This window comes from Martes martes (assembly GCF_963455335.1).
Source record: "Martes martes genome assembly, chromosome: 18".
Taxonomy (NCBI): Eukaryota; Metazoa; Chordata; class Mammalia; order Carnivora; family Mustelidae; genus Martes; species Martes martes.
This window is the reverse complement of record NC_137906.1, coordinates 40,421,300-40,440,375: the sequence shown is the minus strand read 5'-3', so window position 1 is coordinate 40,440,375 and position 19,076 is coordinate 40,421,300. Positions and strand designations below refer to the sequence as shown.

Genomic DNA, 19,076 nt, shown 5'->3' with positions numbered 1-19,076 from the left:
GCCTCCCGCGCGCTCTCGTGGGAAAGCCCCTCGCTTTGCTGTCCGCGTGAACGCGACGAAGCAGGTCGGAGGACGCGCGCTCCTCTCAGAGTGGGGATCCCGGGACGGCAAGGACCCGGTGACAGCCACACGGGGCTGGCCTTCATGGGGGCATGCGACACTTACTTCATTACGTTTGACGCAGTTTTATGGAGGAGTGTGAGTCCGAGGAAGGGTCCTGACTTCTCCCCCTGGTCAGAAGCTCGAGGAGGCTGGCAGCACCTCTCTTGTCCCCTCAGTGCCGGCCGGGACCCAGACCCTCAGGAGGGGGGCACCCAGACACGGAACTGCTTCCCAGAGAGCTCCGGTTACTCACCCGAGGCAGCCACTGCGCCTCCCAAGGAAAGAGCCGACCCAGGTGCAGCTGGGGGCCTTCGCCGCCACAGCCCCTTCTCCCTCTCACGGAAGTGGGGCGAGTCCCCCAAGGGGTACGGCTTGGACACTGAGGGAGCAGACCGCTTCAGTGAGGAGCAGACGTGGGGGCCCACATTCCACGTGTGCCCGGAAACACTCTGTCCCGCTGCCAGCCAGCATCAGAGCCTCGAGGGGCCCCGGCCCAAATGCATGGGTCAGGCTAAAGAGAGAAGCGCGCCGCCTGCCCCGGAGCCCGCGCCCCACACGCGGCGTCTGCCGGGCGTCGGTGGTCTCCGGGCCGGGGTCCCCCAGGGCTGGGGCTGCCTTTGCCAGCAAGTCCTGTGTGGGAGAAGAAAACCCACGACACGCTCTGAATGACAGGCTCAAGGACCACGTGAAACAGAACATCCATCGTGAGTGTCCCGTGGGTCCCGACAACCGCATACAGTCAGGTGTCCGTCGCCCATGCAGGATGCAGCCACTCCTCCCGCAGAACGTTCTCGGGGACCCCTTCCCAGGTGTGCCCAGGCCCTGCTGGGCGGGAGGCAGCTGCAGCCGGCACCAGCTCTGCCTGTCCCCGGACGTCCACACACAGCCTCTTATGAACGCGCCCCCGGTACCACCATTTACGCCGTGTCGCCGGACCCATGGTTGTCCCGAGGTCTGCCTGTTGTGAACAGACGTGCGGGAGCGTGCCAGCCCTCGTGCGGACGCAGGCTCTCCTTTCTGCCGGCAAACCCGCAGGAGTGCAAGGCCAGCTCACAGGGGGGCTGGCCGACCGCCCTTCCTGGGGCTGCATCCCGTCCCCGAGCCAGCGTCGTGCCCCCCGAGGCGCCCACCCATGGGACGTGCTGGTCGCAGCCCGGACTCCTCAGGTGTCCGTCCTCCACGTGTGCTTGAGCCCGGCGCCCGCCCTCCTCCCGCGGTGTGCTCCGGACGCCAGTCTTTGGTTGGGTCTGGGCCCTGTTTGTCTCTCTTCTCAGTGCTGTGTTTCGATCGGAGAAACGTTAGTATCAATGCAGTATGGGCGGCAACGCTTTTTTCCTAACAGTTACTGCTCCTTGTGTTCTGTCGGAGAGTCTCTGCCTACCCCAAGGTAAGTGCAAGTGCGTTCTCTTCGGGAACCTTTATTTCCTGGCGTTTGTGTGTGTCCGCCAAACCCCAGCGTGTGACCTCACGCCTCGGCTGGACACGGACGGACTCGCTGTGAGGGGCGCTTCCGCGAGGCGCTCTCCCGAGCCTTCTAGAGGTGGAGTGGCTTCTGCGCTTCCGTCCAGTCCATCTCGTACGAGAGTTGGTGTGGATGGAACCGCGCCCGAGCATCCTTGCTTGCAGACTCCCCATCACCTCGGCTCCGTCGCGAAGACGGGCTTTCCTCTTTCCGCTGACTTGACTTGGGACCCTTGGCTGAGTGTCCGCTGGCAGGAGAGATGGGATCCACTTCTCTAGCTGAGGTCAATGCCACACAAGTTTTCAGTGAAGCTGTAAAACCAGGAGGTATGTCTCCCAGCTTCGTTCTTTTCCAAAATTCTGTTTCCCCGTGTACACTTGACAGTCAGCATGTTGACTTCTCCAGAAAGCCCGCTGGTACTGTGACAGGAACGGCCTCAAATCTGCACGCGCGTGCGGACACAACACATGGCAGCGACAGCGTCTTCCTGCCTGTGAGGCCAGGCGTGCGTCCCGGTGTCGGCCGCCCATGCGCCCCGGACAGCCGCGGACAGGCGCCCTCGCGGCCTCGGTGGCCCTCGTGGCGGCTGGAGGCGGTACTTCCTAGATCTTCTCTTGGAATGACCCCTTCACGGCACACCAAGTACAGCTTGGCTTCAAGCTGACCTTGTGTCCTGCAGCCTTGCCAAGTTCACACACTCGTTTCACGGCCTGGTTTTCAGAGGCCACCGGGTTTTCTGCTTCTCTGATCACACGTGTGAACAACAGTGTCATTATTTTTCTTCCAAGCTTTACGCGTTGTCTGTCTTTCTCCTGGTTCCCTGCACCACGACTTCTAACAGCGCTGACTGCGGGCAAGGACAGACAGTGGCCCAGTCTGCTGGCTGTGAGCGCTCCTATCCCCAGCGGCCAGGACGGGCCGGCCGGGCTTTCAGATGTGTCTGGAGGACATCCCCCGCCATCACGGTGGGGTGTCGAACTGTATCGCGCGCTTGTCTTGGACTTCTGTTACCGGAGTGAGCTGCACTCACTGATTTTCAAACGTTAAACCAGCCTTGCATTCCCGAGATAGACCGCGCCTTTCTTTGGTGCTAGGTTTGATTTGCTGGTGTTTTACTAAGGGTTTCTGTGCTTTGCTCCTGGGGGAGGGGGATGCTGGTCTCTTTCTGCTCTGTAATGACTGCCGCGAGTCTGGTTTCACAGTCATGGAACGATGACCTGGCAAGTGTTCCAGCACAGTCTGGGTAGGAGTACGACCGTTCCCTCCTCCAGCGTCTGGTAGATTCTGCTTGAGAAGCCGTCTGGCCCACACTTCTCTCTCTGGAAGGGGTTCTGATTACAGATTCAATGTATTTAACAGACACGGAGCGGTTTAGGTTTCCTGTTTCCTCCTCGGTTTTGGGAAGTGCATGTGTGACGGAACGTGTCCGTTTCCTCTAGGCTGTCGGGCTGCAGACAGCGGCCTCTCGCAGCAAGGGCCTCAGACGCACCCGCCTGTGGGCTGAGGACAGCACCTTCTCCTGGGGCTGTGGCCACAGCCCAGCCGGGGCTCCTGCCTCTGCCAAATACCGACCTGAAAAATGTAGGTGCGGAGGCCTCGCTCTTTTCCTCCTCTCGTGGTTGCAGGACAGTCTGCACACACGGAGCAGTGGGAGGGCCCCACGGTGGGCGCTGCAACTGGCGCGAGCACACAGCCGTGAGCACGAGCGGCACGGGCGCTCAGCGGTCACCCCGTGACGGAGCCGCGTGGAGAACACACCGGCATCTCTTCCCTGCAGGCCACCTGGGGCCTGTATGGGACAGGGAGGCTCACGCCTTGTCAGCTTCCGGCAGGCGTCTGGGAGCTCTGGCACCTGCCCCCCACCCCCCGCCATCGCACTCTCCATTCACCGTATATGCAGGCGACCTGCTCCGGCCACCGCAGAATGCGCAGCTCCTGAAGCAAATGGCTTATTTCAGCAGTGACCTGGTCATTAAGAATTCAGGATATTAATTTTTTTGGAGGGGTGGAGGGGCAAAGAGCGAGGGAGAGCGGGAGAGAGAATCTCCAGCAGACTCCCTGCAGAGCGTGAGCCTGACGCGGGGCTCGAGCTCACGACCGAGACCTCCATGAGCTGAGCCGCAACCAAGAGCCGGACACTAAACTGATGGCGCCCCCCCAGGGGCCCCGAGGGTTTCATTTCTTGGCTAATGTAAAGCAAGAGTAAAAATAATGCACAGTCAGGAGAAGCGCTGCGTGCCGTGTCGGAAGAACTGCAGAGCAGAAACACGGAAGCCGCACGGACCAACGGAGCCCGAGCCCAGACGCGGCTGCACCCCCAGAAGGGCGATCTCGCCCCCACAAGGGTGATCTCACGGTGCCCTGACTGCCCTTATCGGCCCGCGCTGGGGCGTGTTGCAGCGCTCCTCCCCTGCCCCGGCCTGGTCTGCACACGCTCCTCGTGGGCCAGCGAGCCCGCCGCAGGGTTCTCACGGGAGGAACCCCTGAGCGCCCGCCTGTGGCCTGCAAACCGAGGCCATGTGCACAGCCAGATGGGCGCTGAGCGGAAGGCGGGCCACGAAGAAGATGGTCTTGGCTGTCCAAACAGAAACCAAGTCCTGCCTCCCCTCGCTGCCGTCCCGCTCACTTGCCAGGACTCCAGCAACTGAGGGCTCAGCCCTCGCCACAGCACAGGGCCAGGACAGCGGTGACTCTGAAGCCACGTGAGAAGCCCGCGGCCTGGTCTGACTCGGGGCACGAAGGCACCATATGCAAAGTGCTCGGGCTTTGGACGCCGGCTGCACACATGACCGCCTGCCCCGGCTGAAACCGGCCAGTCCCAACAGAGCTACAAACACGGACGCATTTCTGTCTTGACAAAAGCAGAGATTTGAGAACAAAGTGAAAACCTTTTTAAGGCATAATTAAGGGCAAACTATTACCTTAAATACGGTGAGTCAGACACCCACGCTCTTTGCCATTTTCTGCAAGTGAAAAAGATTCTTCACGCTAATATGGTTGAAATCTATGCATCTAAAAGAGAAAATTGAGCTGAAACGGGCAAGAAAGGTTCCAGAGCTTTTCCAGAGACGCACCTGGGACGCGTCTGCCCCATTCCAGCGGGAGGGCACAGGGGAGCACGTGGAGTGCACCTGCGCCGTGGCTCCGAGGGAGGGGGCCCGGGGGTCGCCTGCACCACACGGCCGCCCTCCAGCTCGGCAGTGCGAAGGAGCCCCGCTCCCCGGAGAAGCCCCCAGCAGGCCGGCTCGCAGCCACATGGAGGGAGCTGCCGGAGTCTAGCTCGTCAACAGGAGGGGAGGGTTTGGGGCGTCACGGAACCTCTCTGTCGGCAGCGCCAAGGGCAGGAGACGAACGAAGCGAGGCATCCCACCCCATACCGCCCGTGCCTGCAGTCGTGCCCAGAGTTGGCCAGGAAGCCGGTCCTGTGGTCCTATCTCGAGCTGAAGTTTCCAGCTGGGCTGGTGGTCCTTCAGGGGTGGAGGACACACGTTTCTCTCTGGCACTCAGCGGAGGCACGCCAAGGAGAACCTGCCGCTTTGTCTCCAGCCCTGCCCTCAAAGACAGAGGTCTCTGCTCGACATGGGGGCCCACCGGCCGTCTACCCCGAGGCTGCCCCCCAGCTGTTCACCTCCTTAGGTTTCAAAAAATGATTTCTGTCCCACCAGGAAGCCTGTGGCTCCCCCACCCCATCAGCAGAGGAGACTCTGAGTGCCCCCCCCAGCAGTCCCCACCCCAAACCCTGGAGAAGTGTAACATCTTCTAACATAATAGAAACATTTCCCAGAACACTGGCCGTGGCCACGGGCTGGCCCTGCCGTTCTGGAAGGCCCTGCACAAGGGCCTGGATGGTGCGTCTGGCTTCTCTGCCCTAGCATGCCACCTGTGAGATGGCTCGGTCCTCTGCGTTCCGTTCTGGGGAGCCAGCGAGGTCGGTCCCCATCCTTCCGCTCATGGGCCAAGCTTGGTTTCCGGCTCCTGGTGCCGGGGGAGGCTATAGGGAGCGTGTTTCCGGCTCCCCTGGCTCCGTCCCCTGGGGCGGGAACACCAACAGCGAAGAGGAGGCCAACTTTGTAGGTAACGGCTCAGCTGCTCCCACCCACTCGGGTCGCCCCTCACGCCTGCAGGAGAGCAGCGCGGGGCGCGTCCTGCTGCTCCCTGCCCTGCCGCTAAGGGCCTGCCGTCCGCGCCCTCCCCAGTCTGCAGGCTGAAGCCCTGGCCCCCGCGCGGCCATACTTGGACTGAAGAAACAGCTAAGTGTCAACGAGGCCAGAGGCTGCGATCCTGGCCTAACGGGACCGGCGCACACAGAGACACGGGGGCCTGCCTCTTGGCCAGCGGAAGACACGGCGGAGAGCCGCCGTCCACGAGCCAGGAAGCGTCCCCATGGGGGACGGAAGGCCCCAGAACATCGGTCTTTGGCTGCCAGCCTCCAGAGGCCCGAGAAACCCGTGCTGTTGAAGCCACTCAGCCGGTGGTGGTTGCGGTGGCCCGAGCGGGGACGCTTGCCGTCTGTCCGTCCAGGTCTTCCCGCGGCGGCCGGTGAGGCTGAGCGGGGTTTCAGGTGCCGGCAGCGACCATCTATGGGTCTTGGTAAACTACCCGCTAAAACCGTCCCCTTTTCCTGCCGAGTCGTCCTTTTCACTGGGTTTTATGTGCTCTTCACCGACCCGCCACACACTCTCCTGGTCTGCCACTGGCATCTGCCGGGAGCAGAGGGTTTTCATCCTAACGGAGTCCCACTTACCCGTTTTTGTCTTTTATGCGAACGTCCTCCGTGTTCTAAGAAACCCGGGCCCATCGCAAACTGCAGACACACCCTGTTACCTTCAGGACGTGTGACTTCAGGGTACCGTTCGCAGGGCCTCTCCGACGCGTGCCTGTGCGCAGCTCGCTCGCCCTCTGCAGGGAGCCACACGCCCCGGCACCTCGGTGAAGACGCCGGTCTTTCTCGGTCCGGGGGACTCGGTCCTTTGTCAAAAAGTATGTGCCGGTGATTTCCGTGTGGGACTATTTTCAGACACATGGACTGTCCCCAGTTCAGCTGTCTGTCCTCATGCCCTCACCGCCCCTGGTCAGTCTCGCGGACCATGACCTCTGGAAAGTCCTGGAACCAGGGACAAGTCTCCTACAACTTATTCAAGATTTTCTGGCTCTTCTTGGCCTGTGGCATTTCCGTCCAAATCTGAGTCAGTTCACCAACTTTTTTTTTTTTTTTAATTTTTTTAAAAAGATTTTATTTACTTGTTTGACAGAGATCACAAGTAGAGAGAGAGATGGGGCAGAGAGAGAGAGGGGGAAGCAGGCTCCCTGCGGAGCAGAGAGCCCGATGCGGGGCTCGATCCCAGGACCCTGAGATCATGACCAGAGCTGAAGGCAGAGGCTCAACCCACTGAGCCACCCAGGTGCCCCTGTTCACTAACTTCTAAAACAAAGATCCTTCTAGGGTTACGTCTGGGCTGCAGGAAATCTATGGATGGGTTTGGGGACAGCTGTGGGGGGCTGTGACGATTCTGGGATCTCTTTTTTTTTAAGTTTGTATTTATTTGAGGGGGAGAGAGTAAGAGAGAGCCGAGAGGGGAGGTCAGAGGGGAAGCAGATTCCCCGCGGAGCAGGGAGCCCCATGCAGAATTCGATCCCGAGACTCCAGGATCACGACCTGAGCCGAAGGCAGACGCTTTACCGACGGAGCCCACCGGGCACCCAGTTCTGGGACTCTGACCCACACGTGTGTATCTGTCTGTTGAAGCCTGTCATTTCTCTGAGCAACGTCTAGTAGCTTTCAGGGTACAGAGCATCAGACTTGTTAAAATTTCCTGATTTTGGATGTTATTAATGATGTAGTTAAAATTTTGTTTAAAAGAACACTCAATATGCTTATTTAATACATTCATCACAAGGGCTCAACCATAGACTCAATTTAGGAACCAGGAACAAAACAGAAGTGACATCACAGATCACAGATCGTAGACAGAAACGAAAGAAGGGACAGATCACTGCAGGAGAGAGTAAGAAGCACCGGGAGAGAGGCTTCAAGGTTAGGGGGCCGGCCGGGGGCCTGCTTTCAGCGCCTTCTTTGCAAAGTCTTCTTGAAGGCCCCAGAGCTCAGCAGCGCATGTCTTCAAAGGGCCTTCAATGCTGCCTTCTCCTTGCGGGCCTGGACAGACAGCGCGGTGGTCCCGACGGCACCGAGGGCAGACCCCTTGTCCGTCAGGATGTCCAGGCAGATGTGACCCCGAGTGTCAGCGCTGGGGTGCTGGCAGGGTGCGCTGCAGGGGGACGGCTGGGGAGCTCCGGGGAGCACTGACACCTCAGATCTTCATCTACTTTGCAGGCTGCAGGGTGGTCCCCCTGTTTGAAAAGGTCTGATTCAGGAAAGGCAGAAATTCCCTCATCGCCAGACACCATGGGGGCCACTGCTCCTTCTGTAGCCTCTTGTGCCCGGGGCAGCATTCCCGCTGGGCCCGGATCCTCTGCGGCAGCAGTGGCACTGGCAGCAGCCGGGTCGCAGCTCCGGGAGCCGCCCGGGTGGTGTGGGCAGGGAGACAGGACCTTGGGCGAGCACGACTGCACCTGCCTAACGTTTCATTTCCTGAGAGCTTCTGCCCGCGTGGGGAGATAGCACTGACGTCTGCGCAGGGTCTGTGGTTTGTGCCCTGGGTGACCGCGTGCGTCCCCCCCGAGGAGCTCGTGACCGTCCACATGCGTGGTCTCCTTCCCCGCGAAGACAGGTGCTGCTTCCCCTATTCGGGGCTTTCGTTGTGTTCTCTGGCTTTTCTGCAGAAGCCACGCTCTCCAGCCTGATGCCCAGCAGGTGTGACGACGGTGCGTGCTCTGCGCCGCGTGGCAGGAGAGTGCAAGCCCCCGGGCAGGAACGGGGTCGCCATTGTGTTGTGTCAGCCGGAAGAAACCTCCTGTTCCTCGTGAGCCGGAGGTGGTTTCGTTACCTCCGGGGTTAACAAACGCTCTCCCTCCGTTGGCTGAGATGACCTCCCCGCACCCGGTCACTGGCTGAACCGCAGCGGTGCGTTCCCGCCCGCCCAGCCCCGTGTCCCGGGAAAAGGCCGCTCAGCGTCCGCGCCTCACGCCACTCAGGCGCTGCGGGCTCCATTTGCTAACGGGTCAAAACGTTGGTGCTCCTGAAGATTAGTGCTCTGGAACCTTCTTTTCTTGAAACATCCTTGTCCTCTGCGTCTCACAAACCTGAGGGGAAGGCTTTCCTCTCCGCTCTCTGGACGCACGGCACTGAGTTCGCAGGCTTCCTGCTGTAAATGCTTAGAGAACGCATCAGCGACGGCTTCTGGGCCTGGAGTTACACAGTTGGAAAGGTGCTCGGTTCCTGACACTTCGCCGAGTTTTTGTTTCTTCTGTCCATGTTGGTAAGTCATGTCTGAAAGAGCGGAGCATCTCCTCAGACTGTCTTCTCCGTACAGGACCAGTACGTAAGCTGTTTACATTTTACTTCGAGAACACCCAGCGCCCGGGAAAGCTGCGCACACGGCATGGAGGCCCTGCGCACCTGTCACGTTCAGTCCACGCCAGAACCTCCCCACGCTGCCTGATGCTACCAGCTCCCCCCGAAGTCGTCCCCGTGCCAGGACCATCCAGGACGCTGGCTGAGTGGCTGTGCTCCCCGGGCGGAGCCATGCCCTGCACTCCATGACCTCAGCCCTGCAGAGTGCTGGGGAGTGACTCTGAAGACTGTCCTCGGGTCAGGGTTTGTACAGCCTTGGGTTCTCCCGGTCAAATCAGAGCTGGGCACTGTCGCAGGTCTCCAACAGCAACGGGCCGTGTTCTCCTTGGGGCTCCTTCTGTGCCCAGCGCCCTCCTTCCGGTACCTTGCCCCCAAAGTCCAGCAGGATGTGAGGTGGAGTGGAGCCAGCGCCGGCCGTGTTACCCCAGGCCCCACTGTCTGCTGTCCGGTTTGACGAGGGCCACACAATGCCCTGGGTCGTTTCCAGCTGTGCAGGGAAAGCCGGGCAGCCCGCTGCCGCCGCTCCTCCACGGCCCCACGCAGCATGAACACGTGGGAGCCCTGAGGACGGGAGGCCGTGCCGCCCCACCGCGGGAGGCCCGAGCTCTCGGCACAGCAGAGGCGCCACAGATGACAGCACCACCGCGGCCTCCGTGTCTGAGGCTCCAGGTCGGAGCCGGTTAGGGCCCGGGGCTCCCAGCTGCAGGCAGCCCCATCCTCGGCGGCCTCCACAGCCCCGTCACCTCGTAAGCGGCAGGCGCTGTGCCGGCTGCTGCTCTCCCTTCCCGCACGCTCTCTACGTCCGTGCTCCAGCGAAGGAGGACGAGAACCAGCGCGCCGACAGACGCACGTAATGGGCACCTCTTCCTGGTAACTCCTGCACAGCTGGGGCGAGCCATCGGTCACGATGCCACTGAAGGCGCTTGGGGGCGCCGGCAGGCCCCGTAGGGGCCGCTCCCCTCCCAGCATCACGAGCCCTGCACCCAGCACCCTGACAGCTCTGCTGCCCCGTGCCCCAACCCTGGCTGTGCTCCCATGGGGCCCTCGGCTTCCTGCCCCCACCTGATGAAACTGCTGCCCCAGGCGGGTCCCCTGCGGCGACGGAAACTCTGCGCATGCTGTCACCTTTTTTTTTTTTTTTTTTAAGATTTTTTATTTATTTATTTGACAGAGATCACAAGTAGGCAGAGAGAGAGAGGAGGAAGCAGGCTCCCCGCTGAGCAGAGAGCCCGATGTGGGGCTCGATCCCAGGACCCTGGGATCATGACCTGAGCCGAAGGCAGAGGCTTTAACCCACTGAGCCACCCAGGCACCCCCCACGCTATCATCTTTAAAGGCAGCCGAGCAGAAAATCAAAATGAGGTGGGAGATGGACACGGAGCCTCAGGCCACTACTAACTGTGTCCTACGAGATACAGCTGGGAACTTCCACGGTGGTGGAAAAGGAACGGTGAAGAGGAGGCTGGCCGTCCTGGTAACGACGCGGACGCGGAGTCTGGAGAACGCACCCTTCGTGGCTGGCTCCACACAGCTGCTGCCGCGCATGCCTGCCCACGGTCAGGCACCTCCCGGCCACACCGTAGCCGGACACGTGCTCCTGCGGCTTCCCGCACGGGCACCCACGTCCCAGGCGGAGTGCCCCCCTTCTGTACTCTGGCCGCTTCGGGAGAGCCCCGGGTGCAGCATCAGCAGACCGCAGGCGGCCACCACACCAGCACGAAGCTGCTTCAGCATCCAGGAGGATGTCCGAAACACGTAAACACGGGCTCCTGGCGGTCCCACAAGCGGCCGGGGCCCTCTGTGCCCACAGACACCCGTGCTGCTCAGGAACCACCCATCACCAGCCAAGAGTGGGCCCTGCTCAGTATTTAAGGGCAATGCGGCAGTAAGACAGGCTCCTGCTGGCCACGCAGACCTGGGGAGCGAGGGCATCCAATGACTGGCAGTCGAAGAGGGGTGTACGGGCACTGGGCGGAGAGCAGAGGGGAGGCGGACACACTCCCACATACAGAGCGTCTGTCGAGGGCAGCCACAGAATCCCACGGGAGTCCACCACACCACACTCACCAAGTACACAGTGGGGGAGAAGGCAGCTTCTTGGAGAACTGGCTGGGCCTGCCTGAGTCAGAGACGGGATGCACAGACCCTGCCCCGGACTGACAGTGAGAGGCCGCCTACTGGGGACGCAGGGCACACAGCCAGCCAGCGTCAGTTGTGGGGGACAAGGGAGACTGTGGGCCATCTGGACTGCAGGGGACACGGGCGGGGGAGCTGCCGTTTTGGGCACAGCAGAAGCAAGCTGTCTGTGAGCACGTGCTGACCCCTGGTCCCGGCCCCTAGGGAGACTTCAAGCAAACAGGTACGTCCCAGACCTGAACGACAAGGTGTCCGGTATGAAAGACGTTAGTGTTACAGGATAAAAACCCAGACCTCGTTACCAAAGGAGAGAACCGCTAGAACGAGTGAACACACTGCCTGGTCAGTTGGGAGCCAGAAGGAAGCAGGTCGCTCCTGATTCCACAGTTCAGAGAGCGCTTCCGAAAATGGGAAAAGTGACGGGAGGCGGACACGCGCAGCTGCAAGGGCTCCGAGAAGGTGGGTGGCGGGGGTGTCCGGGTCCGGGGCCCGGTGAGGGCGGGAGTCGAGAATCCGCGGTGGGCAGCACGCGCGCCATGCGCCGAGCAGCCACGGCGGGTGGACAGCGTTGCCCGCTCGCCTGGCCTTTGGGACATGCTCCCCGAAGAGCGGTGCGTCCGCGGAGCGCGCGGCAGGCGGGGACGGAAGGAAGCCGGCATGGCTGCTCGGGGGTGACGGGCACTGTGAACCCTGTTGTTGGGAGCTCATCGGACACGTACGTCGTCAGGACCAGAGGCCCCAACGTGAAGCCAAGGAGCCCGGCCGGCTGAGACGAAAGCGCACTAGCATCCGTTTGATCGCTTACATGAGACACAAAAGCATGCTGTCTATAGCCTCTGCAGGGGGGGCTTTCGCAGGACGTCCCGAACAAAGCAGTGACCCATAAAACACTGGCCACTATCACTTAGCCTCCAAATGTCCGGTCCTAAGAGCACCACCACGTGAACAGTAACAGACAGGCAGACGAGTACGTGATCAGAGCCCCGACCGACACACCTTAGTGGCCAACCCACGGGTCCAGTCTCAGGAGGCTTATGAGAGCTCCTCGAGAGAGTTTATAAAACCCCCACGTCGGAAGCTCACAGAGCACCCCTCTCAGGCCCGGCCCCTGCCCTCTCTAGGAGCTTTACACTCTTGCTCAAGAATGTGGCTTTGCTACCCACCACTCTGGGTCTGGTCGACCTCTTTGTTCCCTGAGGCGATGGGACCAAGAACCACGCCCCGACGGACACGAATCCTCTAGCACGTTCGCCTTGTCGCTGTCCTTACTGGCTTAAACCAGTCCCAGGAACCAGCAGGAGGGCTGGTGGGGAGAGGGGCGGCTGCCGGGGGACTCTTCCTGGGAGTCTCCTTGTGTAGCAGGCTCAGCGTGGGGACGCGTTCACAGAGAGTGCTCATGCAAAGGGCCGGCGGCCGGGGGCATCTCAAGGGCTCACGGATAGGCCGGAGAGCACGGAGAGCAGCAGGAGGGGCCCAGCAGGCGCAGCCCAGCCAAGAGGGCAGCGAGGGACGGCTCCTTTGCGACGCATTCCTCCGAAACATAGTAAATAAGAGTTCTACTTACTGCGCCAAGCATGATTCTGAAAATCAGCCACCGAAAGCCCCACAGCACAATCTGGGATGGGGGAGTCCCCGTGGGCAGTCGAGACAGACTCCAAAGAGGGCACAGGAAGATCCCCAGGAATCCTGTTTCCAGAAGCTGGGACTCCCATCCTGCGACAAGGACAGAAAGAACACCAGGGGCCACGTTAGCACCAGCCATTCTCCAAAGCAGCAAGTCATCAAGCTCCGTTCAACTCACACGGTCCCTACACCACACAGGTGGCGTGACGACGTGTAGGGCCAGACGACCTGACGGGAGGGTCTGCCCGGTTTACGCTAGGGGAGGGGGAAGCCAGAGGGAGACACGGGTCCGGCGTCAGGGGCCCCAGCTCCACCTCGGGAAGCGAGGGTGCAAGCCGGAAGCCCTGCCAAGAAACGCAGCGACCGGTGTGCACACGGTGGTGGCGGCGGCTCCATGTTCTCACGGGCACGCCTGGAGCTGGGACCTGAAGCAGATCTCTGGCTGCCATCCCTTGGCCTTTCTGCACGCTGCCCATGTCCCTTTGGAGCTCATTTTGCTCAAAAACCTCATGCAGCATGAAAGCTACTTTACACAAGGGTCCATGCACTACGGTCCCATTCATAGAATGCTCTAGAATGAGCAAAACTGATACAGGAGAAACGGAAACCTAGCCTCCAGGGTGACACGCGGCGGGGGTGCCTGGGCCAAGACTCATCAGAGACCGCTGAAGGTCTGTGCATTTCACTGTAAATTTCTTCCTAAAACAAAACAAAACCGCCAACAGACAAACTTAACTGAGTTCTGAACCTGAGTTTTATGGCTGGATGAACAGCTCTTGGGGTCTGCATCTTGGGTTGACACACACGGAAGGTTAGGGCGAGGGACAGGGTGACATCTGCAGAGCGGATGCCCAGTGCGGCCCTGGTGGTGGGTTTACAGGTCTCACTGTGCCCCTCTTTGAAACGCTGTAGTTTGACACTTTTCATAATAAAGTAGGGGGGAACCCATTTACTCTCATGTCTCTGGGGATTTCTGAAGTCCCAGTTCCAAACCCGCTCCTCTACGGGAGAGGTCGGCTTGCTGTGAGGCAGTGCCCCGGGACCTGTGCTGGGGACGCTGGGGCCGCCAGCACGCACCCTGCCTCCATCCAGAGGGGCTTCCAGAAGCAGGCAGAAGCCTGGGCAGTGCTGGGGGGGTGCCCTCAGGAGCGGGGATGTGAGATGGGGACTGCAGCCAGGAAGGGGGCACTCATGCCCCGCTCCGTGGAGACCCAGTGAGTGGCGTCCACCTGCCCTGACGGAGCACCGGGAGGCCTGACTCCTGTCCGAGCTCCGAGAGGGAAAAAGCAGGAAGCCCCAGCACTTAGTCTGTTTTGGGGATTCCGCACGCAGAGCACCCGCGGTCAAGGTTCTGTTCTTCACGTCGCTGGAAGACCTTGCTTTACAACTTGCTTCAAACTCCCTTTCTTGTCTCAAGCAGGAAGAAACGGACTTTGTTCCTTGTGATGGTTTCTCCAGTCTCGTCTTGAGAGAGGGCTGTCGTCAACTTTGGGCTCGCTTCACGCGGACTGTGTTTCCCAAGCCGTGTGCCCTCCTGCCCCGGGGACGCCACAGAAGGCAGAAGTGACCGGGCGCCGCGGCGTGCTTCCCCGGGGGCGCCTCTGCTCGCTGAGACACCTCTCGGGCCCGCCGCCGAGAGCGCGAGGGAGCCGAGAGGCCACGCAGCACGGGGCAGCGGCGCGGCGAGCAGGCAGGCGCGGGGCCTTCTGGGCACAACCTGGCAAACCACAGAGATAGGCAGGTGGGTGTCCGCCCGGGGGCGCGCTTGCTCGGCCCCCCAGTGCAAGGCTGGTCCTGCCCGCGCTCACGGGAAAGCCCTCGTAGACTCGGAGCCGCTCGCGCGCGTGCGGAGCATTCCCCAGAGCACAGGCCCGCCTTCTCTAATTGCCGCCGCACTTCACGCTGATGTGCTGAGCAGAATTTTAACACGCTGTTTGAGTGACACCAGTCAAAGTGATGTGCAAATGGCGGAGCCCAGAGACTCACTAAAGTGCTGGTAAGCGGGTGACGGGGCGGGCGAGGGACACACGGCCACCTCAGGGACTCACGTGGACTGGCAGGGGTCAGCCGCCCTCCTGCTTCCTGTGAACCTGCTGGAACCTTCCTCACCCTGCTGGCGTGTTCAGGGACAGCGGAGACACCTAAGCCCCTCGCCACCCCCTCCCATCTGGCTGGAGCCACCAGGTCACTGGCCGCCAGCCCCTGGGCCATGAGCGCTCGCTGACACCGCTGGGGTGGAAAATGTCGCTGGCAGAGCCCCCTGCTTCTGTGGATCCTGTCAAGTCCGAGCAGACTGGGCTGCGGCACAAGGAGCAGCACTGTTCTCGCCCAGGGCAGTGGGCAGGCATCCCCAGAAGCCAGATGCCCAGACGGCTGGCTTCCCGCAGCCCCGTGGCTGGGTGCAGATGATGGCCTGGCCCATGCTTGCTGGGGCCCCACGACGTGGTGCTCCCTGCCGCAAGCGCTGAATGCCACCCGCAGACCCCACGGCGGCCTCGCTGCAGCTCCAAGCCCCCCGGGAGGGCGCCTGAGCCTCCTCCACCTGTACTCACACCCTTTTCCGGACGGGAGACCGCAGACCGGCTCCTGCACTGCTGTGCCAACGCCCGCTTACGGGGCTCAGTCGGCCGGGCGTCTGACTCGACTTCCGCTCACGTTACAAGCTCAGGGTCGTGGGATGGAGCCGGCACCGAGTCCGTCTGGGATTCTGTCTTCCTCTGCACCCCCCCAACTCTCTCTTTCTCTCTCTCACAAATAAATAAAATCTTTAAGAAAAACATTTTGCTTCCACGGTGACCCTAGAAGGCTGCGACCCCTTGGGTGTCTGTCAGGGATGCTGCCGACGTGCGGTCCCGCACGGCTCTGGGGGCATGGCTGGCTGATGTCCTCTAGGAAGCCACAAAGCCTGAGGTCCAGGCAGCTGCCTGTTTCTGGAACGGCCACTTCCAGAAACCTACTGGCTTATTTGCAATAGTGTAGCCAAGCGGCGACCAGGCCACACTTGGGAGGTTTCCACGTGAACTGAGGGGAAGTCCTCCAGGTCAGAGATGCGGGGTCGGCACTCTGGACCCTGACACTTGGACAGCGGCCGCCGGAGCAGCTGTCAGCCAGCGGGCAGCTCCCAAGCTATGTTAGCCCTTCAGCCATGTCCCCAGATAGGCAGTGGGACCAGGGCTGGGCCACACTCAGAGAGGCTGCAGGGCCAAGCCCCCAGTGCTGCTGCTGGGACCGTGAACCCCGATGCAGCTCTGCCCAGAGCTCGGGGCCGACCACCACTGTTCACGTCCTCCGGGTCAGAGGGCGGCCACAGCCCAGAGCCCTGCAGTCTGTGGGCGGCTTGTGGGGCCGGGCCTGGGTGGGGCGGCACTCCTGGCTGGGGCCGCCTAGCTAGCATTCCACACTGTGGGGCACACGGCCCTTGTCTGCTAGGCCGCTGCGGGGAGCCTGAGGAAAGACCCCACGGAACGTGCTGAATGCGGACCCTCAGCAGACTTAGAGGCACGGGGCCTCGCTCTGTGGGCCCCGCGTCTTACGCCTCTGGCTCAGCTCAGGGACCTGCTCTCGAATTAAACCAGCATACCAGTGGTGCTGAGCTTTCTGCCCTACGTGGGGACGCGAGAGTGACGGCGCTCTTCTGTTAAACACCCAGACAGCCCAGCGCCCACAGGCCCGACCCGTGCCTGCTGACCGGGGAGCAGCCAAGGGCACGGCGCCTTGAGGCCAACGGCACGGGGGTGGGGGGCCCTGGCCGCCTCTCCAGGGTCTGCCCGCTCGCGGCGGGAAGCAGACAGGCTCTGGCCGGCGAGGGGCCCGCGGGGCCAGGGCAGCTCGGAGGCCTGCACTGGGCCTCTGAGGAGGTCGCCCAGAGTCGAGGTCCCACATGGCACAAGCGCAGCCGCTTCTGAGCCCGGAGAAAGACCTGGTCAGGGCGCAAGCTGCAGGCGGCCGCTCGGGAGAGCTGGTACTGAGCGAGGGCTCGTCACCTTCCCGAAAATTATTACAGTTACTTAGAATACTGAAGTGTGGCACCTACGGATCCTTCCAGAGTGACAGCCGCCATCCACAGGAGGGGCAGGAAACCCATTAGCTTCGGGTTAGAAACCGGGAAGAGGCAGAGAGATGCCTCCCCTCTGACGGGCTGTCACTCCAGCACGGCCCCCCCCCCCCCCCGCCACGGCCGCCCGGGGCTCCCAGCGGCACCTGGAGAGCACGCGCAGCTCTTGCACGCCGCTTTCTCCACCTTCTAGGTCCTCCGCCAGGGTGGGGAGTGATGAAGCAGCCCTCCAGTCTGCTGTGCACGGTCTGGCTGTGGCACCAGAGGGCTGCAGGCCACAGCGACGCAAGGGGCCCTTGCCATGGTGTGGGGGTGACAGAGTGCCCCACACGGTTCTGGGGTTACCGTGCCCCTCACGGGTACCAACGCCTTTCACCCCCCACAAACCTTACCACCCCTGCAAACATCCCCCTGCCTCGGCAACCAGCCACAGCCAGCATGTGTCACATGTGTCTGCCGGAAAGGACACCGTTTGAGGGGCCTGGCCTCGGCGACCCCTTTAGGCCAATGGAATGGCTTGTAGACCTGACCGACCTTGCCCTAAGGGCACAGACAGGGGACAGTCCTCCGTCCTCAGGCTGGGTGGTACTGATGCCAGCCTCACCCCAGAGATAGGCCCACACTCTTGCCTGCCCCCAGCCCTGGCCCGGTTGGAGCTGGGTCTCCCCAAGAATCCCCCAGAACCAGCATGAACCGAATAGAGGAATGTGGCCTGAGAGGCTCTGCTCCGGCTGTTAGTCCAGGAGACAAAGCCTGGTTTCTGAAAGGAGAGGCAAGCCAGGGACTCCACATTTCGGAGGCAAGATTTAAGTCCAGTCATGAACAGATCGCGAACAGGAGTGAATTTTCTAGCAAGTGGATACTTTTGGAAGAATCAGTTAAAGGCTTCATGCTTTAAATAAAATCATTTTAAACTGCATGCTCCCAATTATGAATCGTTTAGAAAATTGTTAATCTGTGTTGTGAGGATGTCCTTGGGCGCTGCAGGGAACAGGAAGTGGCCTCTAACCTGCTCACCTGCTCACCCACACAGCGACCCTCCGTCCGCTGCACTTTGTCACGGTGCTGGTTAACACTCAGTTACCACGGCAACCAGACTTCCTAGCCCCAGGTGTCCCCTGGCGCTCAGGTCTGTGCAGGTGTCACCAGCTAGCCCGAAAACAAAACTCAGTAATGACCTTGACTAGCTTTACTGGTTTTGGATAAATATGAAAATGCTTCCTGTCCACGGAAATTAGATCTAGCAACAGAGACTTCTCAGGATTAATATATTCCAAATAGCTAACGTACATCAGGCTGGAGGGCGCGATGCATTTCCATTTCTTTGTCTTTTGTTTCCTTCCTGTGCTGGGAAACTAGCCGGAGCCTGTCTCAGAGCAGCCTGTCAGGATCCTGAAGACGCACGGGTCACGCCATCCGGGGCTGCCGCCGCAGGGATGCTCCGGGTCTCCTGTGCCCCAGGAGGTGCGTCCGCGGGGAGACACCCCGTGTCCACAGGTCCCACACGGCACGGCCTCGTGCAGCGGAAGGAGTGCCCGCCGGCACGCACACCGGGCCCCCGCGCCCCCGGAGGCGGGCCACTCGTCCCACACCCTCTGCGGCATGACCCACTCCACCCCTCGCTGTTCCCGATCTTCCACGTGCTCAGTGCATATGGTTTCTGGGCGTCCCCGAAGCCGCCGAGGGGCGCGCCCTCGTCACCGAAGGAGGGCAGGCCTGGCGGGTGCGCGCGGCTGGCATGTCCAGTTACTGTATGAACACGTGAACTTGTCGGGAGCCACGCGAGGGTCAGCTCTTCTGAACAGCAGAAAGACGTACGCACGTCTCCAGCCGGTGCGTGCCCAGGTCCAAGGTCGGGCGGCACTGCAGCCTCAGCACCCCAGACACAGTCTCCCCTGGGGTCACTGCACTGGGCACAGCGGCGCTCCCCCTTCCCACACGCAGCAGGACCGGCCTCACTCCCCTTTGAGAGGGAGAGGTTTCCGGCAGCTCCGGGTCTGGAAGCCGGGACGGCCACCGAGGCTCGGCCCACCCCACAGACCCCACTCTGGGCAGCGTGTACGTTCCACGGGGCCACGGAGAGGAAAAGCGGGCGTCAGGCACAGAACGAGGACCCCCGCGGGCACTGCCGGCAGCCAGTGTTGCTCCTAGGTTGTGCGCAGAGAAGCCTGGGGGCGGTCTGGTGAGGGGAAGGGCCAGTGATGTCCTCGGGCACCACGTCCCCGAGG

General features: G+C 61.5%; 1 protein-coding gene across 2 annotated transcripts in view; it reads right to left on the bottom strand.

The window, feature by feature from the left end:
• LMF1 (lipase maturation factor 1) overlaps positions 1 to 19,076 on the bottom strand; it is an 84,442-nt gene that overhangs the window by 24,247 nt on the left and 41,119 nt on the right. For both annotated transcript variants that reach the window (XM_080831084.1, XM_080831085.1), the window contains exon 3: positions 12,736 to 12,884. In XM_080831084.1, the coding sequence (XP_080687210.1) occupies positions 12,736 to 12,747 (12 nt within the window). In that variant the 5' untranslated portion in view covers positions 12,748 to 12,884. The remainder of the gene's footprint in view (positions 1 to 12,735; positions 12,885 to 19,076) is intronic.